The 21,109-nt window shown below is 41.8% G+C and overlaps 2 protein-coding genes across 8 annotated transcripts in view; one reads left to right on the plus strand and one right to left on the minus strand.

Moving 5' to 3' along the window:
* Positions 1–21,109, plus strand: part of LOC120893206 (pseudouridine-metabolizing bifunctional protein C1861.05) — a 183,843-nt gene that overhangs the window by 6,329 nt on the left and 156,405 nt on the right. The gene's annotated exons all lie outside the window — the stretch shown is intronic.
* The window catches only part of LOC120893205, a 137,423-nt gene continuing 116,377 nt past the window's right edge, over positions 64–21,109 (minus strand). For 3 of the 7 annotated variants that reach the window (XR_005738114.1, XR_005738113.1, XR_005738115.1), the window contains 6 exons: positions 20,888–20,987; positions 17,607–18,125; positions 15,210–15,422; positions 13,889–14,361; positions 10,655–10,867; positions 64–9,898 (listed from right to left, as the gene is read on the minus strand). Coding sequence is in view for 2 of the 7 variants with exons in the window: in XM_040294958.1 (XP_040150892.1) it covers positions 9,865–9,898; positions 13,889–14,361; positions 15,210–15,422; positions 17,607–18,125; positions 20,888–20,987 (1,339 nt within the window). In the remaining 5 variants the exon portion in view is untranslated. Of the gene's footprint in view, positions 9,899–10,654; positions 12,253–12,569; positions 13,689–13,888; positions 14,362–15,209; positions 15,423–17,606; positions 18,126–20,887; positions 20,988–21,109 lie in introns of those variants that run through there. The other 4 variants (XR_005738116.1, XR_005738117.1, XM_040294958.1 and 1 more) reach the window with 4 other exon arrangements.

Consider the following 21,109-nt stretch of genomic DNA (forward strand, 5'->3'; position numbering starts at 1 on the left):
GAGAATTGCAGTGGTACAATTTTCTTTTGATTTAATTCGGTACGAGCGCAAGAAAAAACAGCATTCGGTTTTAAATATTTCAATCGTCTTTATTTCAAATTGTTCATTTCATCTGGTTGTTTATTTTTGTTGTATTGGTTTTCTCTTAAACTTTCTCTCGTTCTATTTCATTTCTTTCTATCTTGGTTACCTTCTCTTGTTTTGTTACGCTTTGTTTCTGTGCATTATTCGTAGGGTTATGTACAAGACATCATCATCGTTACCATCAGTTTGAATATAACAGAATTAATTAGTTTCTTCACTATGCATTGCTACGCTCTGCGCACTTACTGTTTCCCTTTCTCTAGAATCGATTTGTTTCCTTTTACCCTCCATATGTTTACACGCGCCGAGACGTTTCGTTACTATCGTCGGAACGATAAAAGCTATTATGGCGGATGGCCCAGATCCATTCCTCACTAGCTGTGGTGCTCGCTTATCGCTATCGGTTTATGCAAGGTTTACAATAATTACAACAGAGTTTTACTGTTTACGGTTTAGCGGAAGGAGTTGTGTATCCCCTTTTGTCTGTTTAGTTTAAATTGATAATATCAGTTTATACTAGATGTTTATACTTTTTTGAATGAACGAGCAGTAGTTAGCGGGTTTTAAATTGTATTTGTTTTAAAGTTTGTATGTTTCTATCCTCTTCGATTTTTATATTAGATTTATTACTGGACTAAAGTCGATGTATTTCGCATATACATTACTCTACATGCACCACACTCACATACACACTCTGGGCTTACATTTGTAACACATCCCACCCAGCGGATTCATCTCTAAGTTTAATCTTCTCTAACTTTATTTAATTCCTTCCGGTTTTAATTCGTACACGGGCTTTAGCGTGTTTGTTTAGTTTTGATTTGGTCGTAAACATTAAACGTTTATTTTAGAAACATGCTAATTTTTTTTTTTGTTTTAATATGAATTCCTTTCGAGGGCGTTCTGTTTTTACTGTTTTGTTGCGATTTTTCAACAATTTGATTTATTTTATGTTCCGATTTTTCCCACTCTATAAGGTTATTTTAAGCCGATAAATAGTATATTGATATAAAAGTGGCGTCCCTTTTTCTGTGGAAAGCATGTTTCCATTCCCGTACACTCATTGTACGGTTCGGGTCTGTGTTCCTGGTACTGGGACGAGCATGGACAATGAAAATAGCAAAATTAATCAATTTACCCAATTACTCAGTGATTCGCTTGTCCTACTGTTTATTCGGGCGCATGGGTTCCCGATACCTTTTTTTATTGCACATTCAAACTTATCATTTGCGTACATTGTAAATTAAATGCTTCCACCTGCCACCACATGCACTGGCTTGTCTCTGCACATTTAGTAGCTTTTTGTTTTGTTTTGTGCCAGCTCGTTTTTTAATCGACTTCACCGTACAAGTGGAGCGTTAAATTAAATTTTCAATTTACAGAATGTTTATCAGCCACGCGCTGTCCCCGTCTAGGGTTCCCGCGTGTCTCATGAACGAGCAACGGAAGTGTAGCAACAAAAAAACGGCCATCGTAGCATTGAAGATAAATTCCGCCGTCGTCGTCCGTTGGTGCAGTGTCAAAAGCGCGCTAATGAGCCGAGGAATAATGCATTTAATTCGCTGTCCATTTTGATTTCATTTCACGGCCCATGCCGTCCCATCAAATCTTGCTGCGTATGAAGAGGGGTGGAGGGAGGGGAGGGGGGGAGGGGGAGGTCTTGTAATCGCGAGCAGGTCGGCTCATGTTCGGTACATGTTTTATAGCATGTTTTATCTTGCTGTTTATCTCTTTTTTTTAATCGATTTGGAGCATTCCTACCGATTAGCTGTTTGTTATGCAGCGATGTAATTAAACGATTATGTTTTTATGGTAGCAGATGAGAGCAGGCTAGTAAAAAAGTAAACAAAAATATATGTATATTTTTTCATCAATGTAATCTACATAGCTGCAATCTTTATTCCGGCACTCTGTTGTCTCTGTTGTTCCATGACTGCATGGAAATGTCCCAATCAGATTAATTTGGCAACCTATCGCTGCGAAAGAATGCTCTTTTATTTGTCGATTGCATCATCCGATACATGTTATACATTATCTCGTCTGTAGGACACTTTTGATTATATGTTCTCCCTACCGGCTGAATCGTTTGCGGGTTTGGATGGTGTTTTTTTTTTAAATTTTGTTCGGTGTCCTATCTCCTACATATCCGTTGGGGTCCTGTTTAGTTATGCGAGCGTATGCCTATGCTTCTTAAGTCTCATACAAACGGTTCTTATCATATTATTACGCCAACCCACACATACAAACACGCACGTACTGTTACAGGCAAATCGTGCAATATACAGAGAAACGAGTTAACAGTTCATTATAGACTCTGGAGTAGTGTGTAATCTATCATTCAAGGAATTTTGTTGAAATCGCGTAACCCTACCACGGAAATACGGGTTGCACCTTCCCCCCCGTGCATGCCTGTAGTTTGTTCTGAATTGTTAGCCCTAATCCATTATGCCTTGTATCTTAGCTGGCTACCGCATTTAAACATCGACTATTTGCATCCTTCTTTCCTTACACACTCACACACGCACAGACACGGATGGAAATGAGCTTTCCAGACGTGTTCCTTTTCCAGGGCCTCTAATTAGTGCCTAATTGTAGCTTACCTTTCAATTGGAATATCTTAAAAATCGAGTCAACAAATTATTAAAGCCGCTATCTAAATATCAGAACGAATATAATGTACGTGTGTATGATAGGTTTCTGGGTATTCGATGAGAAGCCACGGCGAAGGAGATTACTACCGGAGTGTGTGTACCGTACAGGCATCCTGCCGAGTCTCGAGAGTATGCTTGTAGCGTTGTAGATGCCTTCCCTCCCTTCCCCCACCGTCCCTTACAAGTACATTCCTGTGCGTCTTGTTCACCTGCTACTTCGTGGTCTGAAGTACGTCCCTTTTGAATTTCAGAATCTTGTTTTGTGTTGTGTAGTAGTTGTGTGTCGATGTGAATGTGTGCTGGCGATGGCTAAGTTTATTCGTTAAATCCGCTTAGTTTTCCACCTACATTGGACCTTCTTTGCACTTCCACCTTAGTATATTTGGTATATTTGTGCACACACACATACATAAACACATTGGAGAAAGGAAATCTTGACTATGCAGGATTTATATGTCTTTGTGGTCGGTTTGTTTTTGGGAGATTGTTGGTGGATGTTATCTGCGCCTACATATTTACAAAGCATTCCTCTCTAAACAAATATTTACAAACCGACGGTCGTATGCTCCCCGGGGGACAACACACTTATATGGAAGCCTTTTAGGTAATACGTGGTGTATTGTTTAGTTTCGTTATTCTAGCGTTTTTTTCATATCTTTCTGTCGTTTCTGTGGTAATGAATCATGATGGAGGATAAACGATTGTGTTTGGAACAGAAGCGAGTAAAGAGGTGGATTTCTAAAGCAAAGGTATAAGAGATTTTGGTTTTTCAATTGAAAGTTTTGTGTAAAACCAGATAGCAAAGCATTAAACATTAAACGCAGCTGTGCAATTTGTGAAATGGATTAACAGATACATAAAACTGTGTTGTAACACAGCACGCTTTCTAAATATTCAACACCTCCAGGAGCATGCATTGAGTTGTTTGTGAGCATTATTTGGTACATCCTTCCGACGGTTGGCTCAAGCCGTACAGGAAGATCCTTACGTCTAGCTTTTTTATGCCGGCCATATGAAACACATAACCATGAGTAGTATGTTTCTTGTTAATGATTCCGTGCTTTGTTGTCGCCTTTTTCACTCGTTTTCCACACTTACTGGGATGCTTAATATCCATACAAAACCCACATGAGCCCGCAGGCTCACCCTGCATACCACCGTACCACGGTCGTAATGATACACCTCAATTGTTGCAGGGATTTGCTCTGCTTTTTTATGCTTTTAGTTATCAAAAATAGATTTCCCCACTATTTGCACCACTCCCTACACTTGCACCCGATGGAAAACGAGCGACAACAAAAGCACAAACTATATCTTAAGGCACGTTGTCAATATTTCTAATGCGTTAATTTCTATGTTAATGCTCGGGTTTGTGTGCTGTGTATAGCTTCATTTTCTATTCTTACTTTTTGCGAAGGATATTGTGTGGTAGGAGGATTTTTGTTTGCTAGCAGAATCTGTAACGATGTTAAATGTATAGGAACAACAGTATGGTATGGGTGTATGTGTGTTTGGTTGGTTATATTAAAGCCCGTAGGCAAACTGTCTGTCCGAGCTTTCATCGTACCGTCACACGTATCTAAGTGACACGGTAGCAATCTAGCACACCAGATAATGTGGCGGGTAATATGGAGCTAAATTCGTAAATTCTCAGCGAGCAAATGGCAGGATGGGGAAGGTCCCATATGTTAATACACTTTACAAGTGTTAAGAAGAAATCTGATAACAGACAAAACAACCCAGCGTGTAAAAAATCCCTTCCCGACAGGAAGCTTGCTTTTTGATGGTTATGTTACACAAAGCGGGGTTTCCCGTTTCCCGAGATAGGGTGTTAAATGATAGGAGGTTGAAACTTTTCACCGGGTAACCGGGATGGAAAAGGGTGAAATTGAAAAGCATCGCACACATACGCTGCAAACAGGGTTGATATTGTTTTTACGTCGATTTTGCCCCGCATTGCAGTGAAAAGCGGAGGCGGTAAAGTATGTTATCTTTTACAGTTAAAAACCACCACCCTGCCCGTATCGTAACGCAGCTTTCCTTCTGACGCGCAGTTTTCTTGGCAGAGACTGTGCTCCGTTGCCGTGCCGTTACGCTTCTTGCATTCAATCTCCTATTTTTATGTTTGAATTCGAGCCACACCCCACTCGCAATCAACACGCTACGGTCGTGCCGTGATCTACCTTAGTTGTGTTATTGTATTTAGTTTGTTACTCTGTTGATCGATTTTCGTTCGTTTTGTTTGAATTGTTTCAAAATTATGTACAATTGTTTAAAGCAATCTTCCAAAGCAATTTTATGTTTGTCTTTTTTCATGTTTGCTTCAATAGGTCATTGAAGCAAACGTGTGTCACGATTGCACGGTGTGAGTTGTTAGCTGGTTTGCTTCGTTCATGCTCAAGCTTATTCGACGACTTTGGTTAATATTACCTGAATTAGAAAAGAGTGTATTAAATTATGTTAAAGCTGTTTAAAGCTCCGTTTATTTATGTAGTTCTATGTGTAGTTATGCTATATAGTTCTGTAGCTCTGTTCAATCAATCTAAAGCAATCGAAAAACGAAGCACTTCCATACCTATAATTATTCGTACGATATATTAATTAAAAACAATGCACATAAAACAACTGTTAAACCAACACATTCGTCTACCTGTTACACAAGTAAGCTCTGTATGGCAGAAGAAGTACCGAGCTAGCAACTGCACATCGTCAACGTGACTACCATCTTCTTCCCATACTCAGTTCACATTTGGTTCGCTATATATTGATATACATACTAAGTTCTTAGTCTCTTAATGCGTATATTTCTATGTGCTATCGGTATAATTATCTTATCACTGTATGACTATTGTACCATGATGGTACGATATGAAAGGGAGCAACATTATATCAGTACGTCGACAGTGGAAACCAAACAATTGCGTAGCGTAGTAGCGCTCGCTGAGTTGATGCAGTTTTGATTCGGATAATTACATATGTCGAACGATACACCAACCAGCGAGCTGGTATGGTACCGGTTCGGGTTTGGAAATCTTTACGTTAGGTCCGTTACCGTCGCGTGTAGATGAAGCAGCTTCGCGTCCATTCTGTTTAAACACGTCAGGTTGCGAATTTTATGTATTAAAATGAAAACCATGTCATAAGGGAAGCTTTGTTTTTTAAACATGCTTTAGCTGTGGTAGGTAGTATGATCTACAAAGTGCTGATGTTTGAATGGGTTTAGCATGGTTTTAATTGCATTATGTAACACATACATTTGAAAACGATAGCGCAATCTAAAACGTAGAAAAGTATGTAAAGCAGAACTTTATTTGTTTGTTTTTCTAAAGCGTTATATGTTTCGAATACAAAGTACAACGCTAACCCTTTTAAAATAATGCAACAAGAGTAGTAGCAAAAAATATGAAGGACAAAGGCTCCATGTTTCATGGGATTGAAAAAAGTAACAATCTCAGAAACGCTGAAAAATATAGTTTCCGACAGCGACAAATGCCCCTGAAACATAGCAATCTCATTAAATGTTCGCCTTCTATTCAGTAAACATTAAACAAGCGCCTTCCATTCAGTGGTAGTACATAATAGAAAATTAAATCCATGCCAGTGTTACGTCTGTGGCAGGTTGTAATGTTTTGTTTAATTTAAACTGGAAGTATGTACTCCACGTAAATGTACTTTCCGAACCAAAATAATGCAGTTTGTGTTAAAATTAATTCAGTAAGAATTGAATCTCAAACGCAAAGTTCGATAAATATTTAGAAGAGAAATAAATGTGTATTTGCTTTACTCATTGGAATAAATTTGGATGAAAATAACAAAAACACATTGCAATAACAATAACTAATATGTGCAACACATTGTTTATGTCTGGATCTAATGTTCAAAACAATATATAAACAAAGAATTCCATTATATTATCGAACATTCGATTCGAAGTCGTGTTTTAAACGTAGTGCATGTCGCATTGACTTTGAATTTATCATTGTCATTGTATTGACAGACGTATCAAACGGGCATAGAGTGTTTGCTATGTTCAACTTTCGACGAAATGATAGAATAACAATAGTTAAATAAATAGATAATTGCTTGTTTTGAATATCTGCAAGGTGAAGAATCATGCATACTATGAAAGCAGACAGCAGAGAGAAGTTATCTTTCCTGTTTCCTATCGCTTAGCCGCTAGAAATCCTTACCACCACTATCTATGACGATGAGCTTCTTACCATATATTGTTCTGTATTCCTATCGTTATATTTTAAAGCGCATAATATCACCGTGTTTAATGTGCCAAGTATACTGTACACAACGGTCGATTACAGATCTATTATGTATCAATAATCAGAAATCACCAACCACGAGCTCCGAGCACAATTTATGGCTCCATGTTGGCCGAATGCCCGCAGTGGCAACGCCATGCAGTTACTGCTTTTCTTGTACTATTCTAATTTATAGTTATCTACAACCAAAAGGGGGGTCAATACTTCCGTTCCGGTAAAAGGTGCATCTCACCGAATTGCTTCGAATCGATAACGCGAATGAGCTCAGATTAGAGGAAAGGAAATACTACATTGTTTTCATCGTATACCATATAACGAGGTTGGCAGCAGCAATGTGTTTGATGTCACGGAGCCCGTGTGAGAAAATATCCCACAAAGGATTTTTACACAGCGCCTTCAGCTACAGTACCATCGGACACAGACACAAACACACTCACATATACACACATACACATGCCTAATTATATGATAAAGGGCTCAATGAACAATTATCCTTTTCTGCATCTTGCACATTCGTTTTATCGTTCAGAAGCATTTAAGTGCCTGGGGCTAGCAGTACCATCCAGCCTGGAACTGGAATTCCGACCGGAAGGTTACTGTTCCGTAGATGGTCTTCGTTATGTGTGTCTCACTTCGCAAACATCCCCAGCAAAAGGAACAAAAAAAAAAAGAATCAAATCCTTCCGGCAAATGCTGTTTTTTTACATTTTGCTTTGAAACCACAACTGATGCGCGTATGTGTGTGTGAGTGAGGGAGAAAGAGCGAGAAAGAGTACGAGAGAGACAGAGGGACAGTGAGTGCACTTTTTTCGTGTGCAACATTCTGCGGCCATTCGGTCCAGCATATCGCTGTGAGGATTAGATTATTTCAATTTGTATTCCGCCCACGTCGAACGGGCACAGGGCGAGCCGGGAACCCGTGGCGCCTGCAGCCACGAGTGTAGCGAATGGTCAGTTCGCCACCGGAAGTGAGGCAACTGACTAAAAAGAGGCCGGAAAAGATGGCAAAGTTGCTAATGTCTGCTTGTCCGCTGGTACACCGTGCCAGTGCCGTGCTTCCCAGAAGATGCTGACCTGAATTATTCTCTCATTTTATCGTGGTGACGTAAATTGTTTTCGTATCTGGCGCAAAGTTGCCTTTATTATTTTTTTTGTTGTTAGCTATTCAAACCATTTGTATAAGTGGTGGAAAGCACATTATTATTAGCTTAGCTTGCCTGAACAGTTTAAGAAAGCTACCGAAGTAGTAGTACATTCTTTAAAAAAAGAGGCCAGACCACACGCAGGCGAGCGAAGTATTTTATGTGTACGTTCGGTAAAAGTGTAGAGAAACTTTAGAGAGGACTGCCGTTTTGATTTTTTTTACCATAGTTGCTCTAAGAAATATCTCTCTATTTACCAGCCCAAGGTGGAAGTGCATGGAAGGCGTGTCCTGTCGTCAAACGTCATTGGTCATACCATCTTTAGTGTTACTGTCGGGAGGGCGTTTTGTGTTGTTTAAAGTCATTCCACGGACAATTCGTTCACGATCAAGCCATAGTTTAGAAACATTTATCGGTACTAGTAAAGTACCGTGCGTCTCCATCGCTTCAGTGCCAGTTTCTCTGGCAAACCTTCACCTTACAAGCATACAGATGGAACAGTTGAAACAAGCTAATGCTTGCTCTAGTTTCTACCAGCTTCTAAAGGGTAAGGTGTATGAGAATGATAACAATGGCTCAGTATGTTTCGGCATGCCCCAAAACCCTTAGTGTACACACACTCATACACACTCCTCAATGGCACGTGTTTGTAACCGTCTGTTTTTGTTGTTTTTTTTTAACATGACTAACTTAGCTTACCTTACCACACTACTTTACGCAAAATGGGTTTAATTTCCTATTTAAAAAGGGGATAACACTCATCACTTCTACTATTCGCACAGCTGATACTACCGCACCGTTTCGCACTGCTGGTTTGTTCTGGGGTTTGAATATAATGTTTGCCTGAATTTAGCCTATCGCATCATCACCTGGAATCACAAAGGAACGTACGCCAAGGCAGACATACACAAACACACATACATCGCTCATGCATAATCATTTTCACCATGTTTTGCTGTGTTCGGTTTCATCTTTTGCAACATCACACTTATAACCACGTGCACGCTGGCAGATTGGTTAGACTTACCCCGTAAGCATGCGTTGCTGTCCGGCAGGTTGCCGGGTGTGCATGTGTACTATTGGTCCTGTCTAGGGTGAGGGGGAGATGGGGGGAGCTTGTAGCTACCTACTGCTTCTAGCTGCGTACGAACAGGGACTGGGGGGGTGGGGGAGCTGGGGATCGGAAGGAGGGGCGCGACTTATCTAAATATCTTCACAATCACAATCGTTGCTATCGGTTGTTTCCGTGCCGCGGTAAAACCGAACGCCCTGCTCCCGATCGTACGTGATGCGGGAGCGTTGCTGCTGTCGCTTTTTGGAGTTACTGCCCGTGCTGCCGGCGGGCCCTTCCTGGTCGGCGGCACGCGACGCACCGCTCCCACCCACCGAGGTGATGCTGTGCAGCCGGTTAACGACCGTACACTTGACCGACGATGATGAACCGCCGGTGGACGACGGGCCACCGCCCCCGGGACCCGGTCCGCTAACGGACGAGCCGGACGTGGCCGCCGTGCTGCCCAGTATGGTGGTCGCAGTGCTGCCGGTCGTGTTGGTGGTGACCAGGCGCGAGCTGGCACTGCCCGGCCGGGCGCCCGGTTGGCTTCCCCCGGTGTCGTCGAACTCGTTGGCCGTGGGCTGCTGTCCCGGGCGGGTGGCGTTCGGACGCGATTTGCGCCACCGATCGCCGAACAGCTGCTCCAGGTAATACCGTAGTCAGATTTTAGTAACCGTCGGTGCATTCAGAAGTCTGTTGCAGGGTCGAAAGGAGGTAGAAGGAGAAAGAACGGACAGGTGAAGGGATAAAAAGAAGAATTTATAGTCGATTAGTCGGGCTCATATGCTTTGCAGCAGGGCGAAGAAACAAAACCGTAAAGATGGTTAAACTAGTAGATTGGTAACATGTAACACAACTAGTCAGCATTACAGCACAGTATGCACATTGCAAAGCGTAATTGATGAAGCGTACTGAGATGTGTTTGAGGGTACGTAGTGCGTAGTGTGTGGTAATGTTTGCGAACAAATTGCGCGGCTTCAAGCAGAACTCTAAAATACGTACTATTATGTGTATGGAGCATAGCACAATGAGCGTCGTTCTGGCAGATCCTACTTTACATACCGAGTGCGTGGTTTGCTTTGTGAGTAAAAGCGTCTACAAAAGCGTTCAAATGCGTTGCATTATGAGTTATTGTATAAAAAGGAACGTGTTTTTTTTATTTGTTTTGCTTCACCACACTATTTACTAGACCGTGCCGGCTCGGTAGTAGTGCAGTATGAAGGTTGTTTGAAATGTTAGTCTTGTTACGCGATTGCTATTGTTACAGCAGCGTTAGTCTTTTTTTATGCTATACTGCGGATGCCCCATGTATGATGAGCGCAGCTCACAACAGTGAACGCGAGTGCACCAAACGCTTAGAATGTTTTCGAACGTAAGCAGCGTCTCCCCAAGCTCTCTACTACCTTCGAAGCTTTCGAAAATTGGCACGTTGCAAACGGGTGCTACTACCTCTTGCCGGCTTGGACGGTGCTGGTGGCGATAGGATTTATCGTGCGGGAACGCTTCCCGAGCGTGCGGAGAATGCGGCGACCCAGTGAACGGGTGCGGCCAGTAGTGCGTCACAAGCGTAACGGCAGGGATCACGCTTCCTGATAGAGTCGCGGCGGGGCCTGCTGGGCCGGCTGGTGCTGGACGAACTTGTTCGAGCGGGTGCATTTGTATCTCGAAAAAGAAGGAGGAAATGAAGACAGGAAGACAGGAATGGTAAATGTGTGGAGTTTTGGGGGTGGCTGGCGTGAGCTTGCTTGGTTGCTGGACAGGTTTTAGTACGCACAAATAAAATGGCACCGTGTTCGTGATGAATGGATGTGGAATGGGTGTTATGGAAGTGATTTTACAGGGGTATGAACTCGCATTGTCCACTGGTACTCTTTGCATTGGGAAAAAATATTCAATTATTGCAAAAATACTTTCTGCATGAACTGGGGCAAAACCTGTACTGCAAAAAGTGTCAATGTCTTAAAACTTATTTTTTGGAACACGATAGATTCAAATGAAAAATGTAAATTACCACCTCACTCGATACAACTTCACATGTCTGTAGCATTTTATTACACCCCTTTTTATTCAAACCACTATTTTTACCATATGAACCGAAAAAAATTGTTACTACCGAAAAAAGAGTGGTTTTTAATAGCAAAGTTCGTATATCTTATAGAATCAATGTTCCGGTTTTAGCGGCTAACCAAAGTAATAGAGCGTAAACCCGATTCGTGAAGCTGTGTCTCGAAATTCACTATAGAAATACTAGTCTGACACATTCTAGAAAAAATGTTTGTTGACATTTGTGAACTATTACACTTAGTCAGGGGTCTTTTTCAGTACGCGGGCCGCAATGCATCGCAAATAAGATTGTTGAGTGCCATTTTGACGCTACCTTTAGCCAATCAGAACGTTTCAATCTCGTTTTGATGCTGAAATACTAAGTCAATCTATAGAATTGCTGCAGCCTTCTTATTATTGTAGCTTGAATTTTGTCTTTGAAAAGAAAAAAACGTTATGTTTGATGAAAATAGTTAAAATAATATTCTTATTTATTTTAGCCCTAGTTTGGAGACCCCTTCACTAAACAACAAAATCAAGTAAACCGCATAAAGTAGCTATCTTAGTAAATTGAGCTTTTTCTCTGTTAAGCAGCTTTACATAGAACTATAGAACTATTTTGCGGAACATTACAGTTTAAGATAAAAAATAAAGTAAATAAAACTTTACTTAGGCTTTATCCATCAATTACGTACCACTAAAAGGGCCATTATGAGATTCGAGCGTTAGAGAAAAGTGTCAAAATGCTGATTTTGTATTATGATGCGTGTTTGTCAACTCGATTTGTTTCTTTTACGACATCTCTAACTGATGGAAGGATATGGTTAATTTATACTACACTAATTGCCAGTAATTTAACAACATGCCCGTGTCATGGGTTCAAGCCCCGAATTGACCGTTCCCCCATACGTAGGACTATATTGCTATGGTAATCAATAAGTCACTGAAATCCAAGCCCATAGGTGGTACAGACAGGCTGGCCTTGATCGACAACGGTTGTTGTGCTAAAAAAGAAGAAGAGTTGCCAGTAATTACATTCACAAAAGAAATGATTATTATTTACATTAAAAATACATTAAAAATAAGTGTGGGAATAATACAATGAACAATGAGGGGATTATGTGAAAATTGTAGCACCGTTTCACTTCAGGACAGATTTGAAAGATAGAAAAGGCTCCAAAAAAAAAAATAAATAATTATCTTCTTCTTCTTCATCTTTTGGCTCAACAACCGTTGTCGGTCAAGGCCTGACTATAACACTTGTGGGCTTGGATTTCAGTGACTAATTGATTTCCTCCTATAGAAGGATAGTCCGTCCTACGTATGGCGGCACGGTCCATTTGGGGCTTGAACCCATGACGGGCATGTTGTTAAGTCGTACGAGTTGACGACTGTACCACTAGACCAGCTTTAAACTTAAAGAATTATATCAAACTTAATAACTGTTAAAACTATAAAAAACATTTTTATAATGATTCTTGTGCTTCACGTTAACGTTTGTTTTGCAAAATAAGAACATTGACAGTGCAATTTGGTAGCATTGTCTCGGGTCATTGAATGAAATGTGCAAGGGATCTTGAGACTTCTATAATACGGATAAAATTTCCGTTCGTTTAAAGTGGGTTTGGTTTACATTTTTCCGTTTGACTCAGATGATTGCCAGGAATGAGTACTGATGTTGTACAATTGTTAAAAATACATCGTTTTGGGAGCATTTTCAATACCGCGTTGAATAATATGAAAAAGTTCTTCTACGCCGTAGAGTTGAACAAACAATATTATCCTTGCATTAGAATAGAGATGAAGCAGTTTTTAATGATCGGTATAAAAAAAATCCACACAGTCTGCTAGCCTGACTAATTTTAAAGCCAATCTATTTGGAAGCACATTCAAGAGGGAAAACTATAATTGCTTTAAGATAAATTTGAAATCGATCTAAATGTTTCTGCGTGTCTAGTGGTTTGGCTCGATTTTTGTTTCTACACATTTCAACATCTTGCCGCTGCTCAGCCACAGTGGCTGACTACACAACCGACGCGTCATAGCATTCTAATGCGAACCGATACTGTTTGCTTTATCGTTTGTTGCCTCATGCATTCTTAATAGCAAAACTCAGGCACTGTTAAATTGTTTACTGTTTCGATCAAGTTCTACCGGGGCGAATGCATCTATCACAGGAGTGGGAAAGGACGCCTACAAATACTCTTGCACTTTAGCTAGTCGTACATCATTGTCGGAAGTGTTCATGCCTAAAGGATAATGGTGTCTTGATCGCGCAATGGTAATAAATAGTGTGTGTGTGTGTGAGGGTGTTGTTGTGTATGTCTGACAAACTATACTTTTGAGTTCGGTGCGGAAAAGGAACGCTCAGTCTAAACACACTACCAGAAAGGGTAAATCGGGAGGTGTACACATTGGTGCTTGATGCTTTCACTTCGAACTGGGTGTAGAGTGTAAACGCGCACACATACACGAACGCCATCGCGCTCATTGCGACAGTGGTGGTTGTGTGGAACGCAGTGTGTGCAGTTGAAGGTGTACGTTAGGATGAAGAGTGAGGTGTAGAGGGGTTTAGGGAGAGGGGTCAGAAGAAGGTTAGGTGGGCTAGACAGGTCATGCAAAGCAGGCAATTCCGCTTACCTGTAGGTGGGCACCTTGGCGTCGAATTCGCACAGCTCGTAGTTGTTATTACCGTTTATTGTCTTGGTCGTGCCGGTTGCGGTGGACAGCAACGATGGACCGTTGTTGTCCTCCACCAGCAGGGCACAGTTGGAGTTAGTATCCGACTCACAGCCACCGGCACCCCCGGCCGGGCCTCCGCCTGCACCCGTCGTGGCACCACTGCTGCCCGCCAACGAGGACTGGCCACAGATGTGTTGCGGCTGTTGTTGCTGCTGCTGCTGCTGCTGCTGCTGCTGCTGTTCGTTAATGCACGTGTAGAGCTGCTTGTGCTTGAGCAGCTGTTTGGGAGTGTTTTCTTGCGTCAACAATGATTCCCGTTCGCTTTCCGCCGACCCGACACGTGTCCTTTCGCGGTCCCGATTGCCTACCTTCGGTTCCGCATGGATGCCACCATTGACCGATGTGCTCGTCACTTGCTGCAATAAGGTAAACTGTAGCACACGATATACGCACACAAACACACATCACCCCCAAATGAAGATGCGGATTTGGAACGACATTTGTTTTTTTTTAGTGATATCCGGAATTTTCGATCGTAAAGGTGATGTGTGCCGGGTATTTTCAATCAATTTATCAACCCGATAGAGGGTGCAATCAAACGTTTTAGGTTAAATATTTGGGTTCGGTGCAGGGTAGCGGAATTTTGTGAGAATGTGGGTTGGTGTGGATCGGCAGGTATCATCATGTCGCATTGGTGAATCAGGAATCGATCCCGGTTGCACGGTGTTTAGTGGATAGTGTTAGTAGTACGGTAATCGATTTTATTGTTTTTACGTGGCATTGTTGGTTTTAATTGCGAGTGCGTGCAGACGGTGTTGCGTGCGGGTGTTGTAGGCGCATTCGGCGGATATTCCACACCAAGATCGTGCCAGGTTGCGTGCGAATGGCGTCGGTACAAGAGAGAGAAAAAAGTTTTAAAATTGAAATCAATAAATTATGCATTTCTTATATCATTGTGGAAAATAAATATTGGCCGGTGGCTGTAAAATTTGGCAATGTTTTCCTTTTTGAAATTGCAATGAAATATTAATCAAGTTTCCAATGTATTTTGATGTCTCTACTACAATTAATTAATGGATTGTTCTAAGGTGTAATTGATTTGATGATTTTCATTTTTTTATTTAATTTTTTTTCGGTTTACGTTTTTGAATAATGCTTTTCTTTCTGGCGAAAGAGAGCCTGTGCCGTGGGTTTTCTTGAACGGAAAAGCTTTAGTTGTTACATGTTTGCTTGGTAGCAAAATGCTGCTCACAATAACAAACCGTTAAGCGTAACCTACCTGCTGTATCTGTTGCTGATCACAGTCGACACCGTTGAGGATCGCGCCGGACATTTCCGTTTGCAACAACTTGATCTTCTGTATCATTTCCTTGATCTCGTACCGCAAGATGCCAAGGAAGCATAGCTTCAGGAACGCTATCACGCAGTAACCGAGAACAAACAGTATATCAGCTGTATGTCGCAGCCAGGACACGATTCGTTCAGCGCAACCCTGTCAAGTAGAAGGTGGAAACTGTAAATCAACAAGGCTTGAAGCATTGAAGTGAAAAAAAATATCCATAATACTTAAATCCAATTAACTCTAACTTGTCACTAAAGCGCGTAATACAACTATGGACTCTATGGGATTAATTTTGCTCATTTTTCAAGCAGATCTGGTGCTGTGCCACATGTATTTCCGCAGCTGTCAATCGTGGCATCACGTGCGTTCATGCACGTGAGAGTCCAGTGCATACGCTTGTTTTGGTAGCAAGAAAAACATTCGACCATTGCAATGAAACGTAAACCATTCGCAACCATTGTTGGTTTTTTGAGGACATGCCATTTTCTGGGAATTTGAATACGTCCCCAATGAACACGTCCAGCGCACGTGAGCCCCATGGTTGATTATAATGTATCGAAGTGTGCTGCACCTCGCGCACCGAGGAAATATATATGGCTGGTGGTGTATTGTTGTCGATAGCGCTCAGCCCAGCTGAATAATCGATTGTGGAAGACGGAACGTTCGCCGCACGATGGAGTGTGCGAAATGAAGTGATGAATACTATTTCTGGCCACTTGCTGGTTTACCATGGTGCGTGTGTATATGTGTTAGCCATTGTGCAAGAGGGAAAGCAACATGGCGAGTGTTAGTGCTGTCCCGGGGTTCAACTAGGAACGATTTAATTAAAAGCAAACATGGCACACTGCAAAAGTGATCGCGAACAAAAGCTCACACTGTTGGGAATGAAAATATGTCTGGGTGGAAAAACAAACTCCACTGCAACAACAATATACCAATAAACGAAATAAATCGAAAGCTGCATGTGCGAAGCTCTGTACTACGTGGTACAGGGGTGAGTGGGGCTGCTAAAGTCGTAAAAGAAAATCGAACTGCCGCTGTTGACGGCGCGATGTTGGAAGGCAACCATCATCCGTCATGGATCGAATAAATGGGGTGAAGAATTCGTTTGTTTGTTTTTTTGTTCTCGTATGGTTCGCTTTTTCTAGCCCGGTGCAAGCAAAAGCAGCAGCATCACCGGAAAGTGCAATAAATTGCATCTGACGTTTCTTGTCGTTCGCGACCGTCCGTGCCCCTCGGTACGGTTTTCATCGATCTGTGATTTCCTTTTCCAGCGATGGAGCTGCTTCGTTTGAGTTTTGCGGTGCACAATTTTCTCCCGTCGGAAAGGTACCGTATTCGTGTATATGCGAATGCATTTTCACTGGCCTTATTTTATGTTCCATTTGTTGCAGCTTAATACTATTCTTTGTGCTTCGGCCCGCCACATCCTCTGAAAGGCCATTCATTTTGTGACGCTGGCCGTCTGTCAGACTTTTGTTTTACGCTTTTGTACTGAACTGGGTTTTTGTGTATGTGTGTGTGTGTGCAGAACTAGGTCTCCGTGCCTGATCGTAAACTTTTTCAATGCAGAGATGTCAAAGTCGTGATATCGATGTGACATTGAATTGAAGAATGATCGATCAAACAATCTCACGAGTCTGTCTGTTACGTCTAATAAGAGTGATTGTTAAATCTTCATCTTCTATGGCACAACAACCGTTATCGGTCAAGGCCTGCCTGTACCACTAGTGGCTTTGGCTTTTAATGACCTATTAATCTACAGTCCGTAGCAGACCCCCGTACAGACCCCCATAGCAGGATATGGGGCTTAAACCCATGACGGGTATGTTGTTAAGTCGTATGAGTTTACGACAGTACCACGAGATCAGCCATTTGTTAAATAATAAGAATAATGTTATTGTGGTATACATGTGTACATAAATCGACAACTTTGTGATTGTACAATATGGTCGCAGAAAATAATTGTATATTTATGTAGAGAATTGAATTAGAATAACTAGTCATCAAGTCTTGTTATCAATCATGTTGAATAATGAACACTTGTGTGTGTTTGACAGTCCTGGCCGAAGGGAGGCTGTTTTTATAGCGCCAAGTTATTCATGGTAGTCTTGAAAAAGTCCAATACGTGACCAATTGAAGGACGTTTTCAATTATGACGTTTTTTTTATTTGACGGCGAAGCTTGGAGCTAGAAGAGGAACACAATTTGTATTCTTGATGTTGACAGCCTTAACTTAGAAAGGAAACGAAGACCCGGCCTTTCTACACCAATAGCTCGTTTCGCTGGAGCAGATTTAATACAAGACCGTAGATCCTAATTATCATCTCTTACCTGGGGATATACAGCCCGGCATGTGACGATCGTTTTGATTTCTTCCGTTTCGCCCCCGGAAACTGAACTGGCACCGGCAGAACTACCGGAACTGCTACCGGTCGTAGAGCCGTAGCTGGTGCCGTGGTTAGTACTGGAACTGAAGGTACTGCTACTATCACTGGCGCTGGTGCTACTGACTGCAGACTGGCCGGTCCCAGGCGCGCCCTCCTCGATGATGACACCATTTTGCTGCTGCAGTAGTTCGGTGCTTGCTCCGCTTGCACTGCTGCCACTGCTGGGAGCCGTTATTAGGCTCCAGGAGTCACTGAGCTCGCTAAAGTTCCGGCTCATCAGCAGTGTGTCCTTTATCGTACTAGCCGCCAGCTCGGTTGCGGCAGCGACGGCCGCCGTTGGGTCCTCGCCGCCCCGAAATACGATGGCGGAAGCGAGCGGACGCCGTCCTATGCTGATCTGCTCCGTGATGTCGGATGTGCAGCAGGACGTCGGGTATGTACGGTTTGCGTTGAGTGCAAAATCCTTGATAAAATAAAATAAACTCAGCTTTAGTAAAAGATAACCAAGCAATACAAATGTTAACCTAGCATTCATCATTATATATGGAGAAGTGTTTTACAACTCGTTAGTAAACCTGTTGAAGGTATCTATTAACACTCAATTTGCTGTATTGCTGTATGGTACCAATAGTTTAATTATTTTATGTTTGTACTTTGTATCGTTCATACACTAATTGGTTTCGAACAGTTGTTTCCTGTTCGAACAGTTTCTTCTTTTCCCTTTCAAGCGTCAAATGCTTTTGCTTTGACTTCCTCGGCCCGCGAAACCAATGGTAGAATATAATTATTAAGGATTATTTTCCTATCCAAACGTTTAATCCACTCGGGTTGGATCGTTTAAAAAATCGTAGAAAACAGCTCGGTTCGACTCTCATCGTCAGCTTTAGCTGTGTTTGAATTAGTTAGAATCGCCGTGGGAACCAAATCTAATGGTGTATGGTGCAAGCCTTTGCAGTGCGTGGGGGGAAAGAATCCCGGGTAGCACAGGAAAGGAGGAAGATAATCTGAAGGTATGAAGTAATTAGCGTACCATTGAGGTCACGTTTTTGCTTGAACAGGAGAACTGCATGGTTGAAAGGAAGTGAAATAAATTATTCAAAACAGTTTATACTCTGTGAGGCAATTGGAACACTTATAGAGTACATAACTTTTGTGAAATGTAATATCAAGTAAAAATTTTGTTACGAAAGCATTTGTAATGCCATTCGTTTTGTTCAAATCCATACAAAGATGAGAAGAAAGTTAAATACAATTGATCACAAACTTCCGGAAAAAACTGCTTAAATACATCTTGCATCATCCTGTGCTAAGCCCTTTAGTGGTATCCGAGAGATTAAAATGTAGATTAAAAATAACACTTATGGTAACGGATTACATGTTCAACCGTTACACACATTAGTCCATTTAGGTATCAATGTAAAAATACACACACAAACACACATACATCTGCATATGCTTCTTTCAGCAAACAAAAACTCGTTTCCAATTATGCTCTTTCAATCTCTCCTGTTTACACACAGTAATCGGTTTGAATGAGGAGGAACATGCAAAGGATTAACCACGGTGGTCGGTAAATCCATTTTAACACATCCTTCCGGCTGGCTCACATTTTACATATAAATGCGACTGAAGCAGAGTGGCCAGTTTTTCTATCTCTCTTTTTCTCTCTCTCTCTCTCTTTCTCAATCAACCACAGCTGTACCATCTTCCGATCGGCAAACGATTGGTATTTGTACAATGACAGGAAAAAGGTACTGCTTTTTGGTCTTGCTGTTAAGTTCGAACCGGAAAAGAGCACATTTTGTGAACGTATAGGGTGGATTGTTTGTTGGGCCATTGGAAAGGAGTGTCGAATGTCGCGGTGCAGGGGACTGTTGTGTATAGTTTGTTCAGCTTGCGGTCGTAGTCAAATGAAACGTTTAACCAGTGCCATGTAAAACAGAGGGCCCTCTAAAATTGAACTTTTAAGTGGAAAGAGCGTGATCATAGAATGTACAAATGGAGTGGTTTATCCTGATGACCCAAAACCGAGTGCACTATGCTATGCTATGCATAGTACCCATCGGACTGCCGGTAGTGCTTTAATTCATTGATTGAATGAGAATGGTTATCGTTCTTTAACAAAACAGAGGTTGGCGTAACACATTGTATTTGCTCCTAGTAGTGTCGAACAGTACATATGGTTTGAATCATTCGAGTTACCGACAACGAAGTGCAATGCTTAGAGATCGAGTTGCATGAGCAGAACTAGAGTAGCTAATGAAATTTACTGTTGGCATGGTGCATGATGCAATGCAGCGAATGTTTTGCCAATATTGGAGTAAAGGGTCGGTAAATTGAATGTTTGGTTGTGTTGTTTGAACTGAGCGATAAAGGCTCAGAACATTAGTAATAGGCGTTAATTTCAGCTTTATTTCGATAACTCTATTGAATTGAAAGGTACTTTTAACGTTGGACGCTTTTCATAAACTAGAAACTAGATTGTCAACAAACTAGGCTTTTTCATTTAATTGATTGTAAGTCACAATAATATTTTGGAATTTGAATTCCATGCTCCTAGGTTCTGTGATTAATAATTAATAATCTGTTTTACTAATGCATTATAGTTGCATTAAACTAAAGTTGTTGAATTTACAAAATTTGAAACTTCAAAATTTGAATTCCAGAAAAGCAATGATGCCAAAAGAGATGTGCCCAAGATATAGAATATCATATGTTATTCCATGTTCTTTTGGCGCATTGAAGGTGACAACTTCTTTGTACGAATTGTAATGCTATGTAAATTGATTTACGAAAAACTTTCACCAGCCTGCTTCGGTTGCTAAATATAAGCTTTAATTGCAGTTAGTAACAAATCGCAGCCCGACCCCAACTTCACCCTTTGAACTTCACCCGTGCTCCGAGCAAGTGTATGTGTTTGTGTGGTTGAATATATCTGCATCTAGATTAAGAGCTTACAAGCATTCCAACAAATCCAAGAAACTAAAATAACTCACAACCACCACCAACATTGACTACCCCTTTTTCACGTTCGTAGACACCCCCTCTACCCTTCTGCTTCAATTCATACATGCTTTACGTAATACACGGCTGTCGGTGTCCGGAAGACCCAGCACCGAACAGCCAGCACCGAAAATAATACGATCCCAATCTTAATACCGCACTCGCACTGCCGCTTAACACGCGCGCAGGCTTGGTCCGACACGAGCCTCCAGCCATACTTACTTGCGGTCCAGTGACTCCGCAGCATCGGCCCTCGTTCTGTAACCGGTCCCATAGCTCCGTCAGCTCGGGCGAATTTCCATATTCATGCGCTAGCCGGTATCTGGAATGATAAAAACGGGAGTGCATCAAGTACGGAACGTAAACACAGCCGAAAGTTACAGCTAACTCTTATGGCCGCGGGCTCTGGAGGAAGCTTGTGGCAAGACCGCGTGCGGCAAGTGT

Source organism: Anopheles arabiensis, chromosome 2 (genome assembly GCF_016920715.1).
Source record: "Anopheles arabiensis isolate DONGOLA chromosome 2, AaraD3, whole genome shotgun sequence".
Lineage (NCBI taxonomy): Eukaryota > Metazoa > Arthropoda > Insecta > Diptera > Culicidae > Anopheles > Anopheles arabiensis.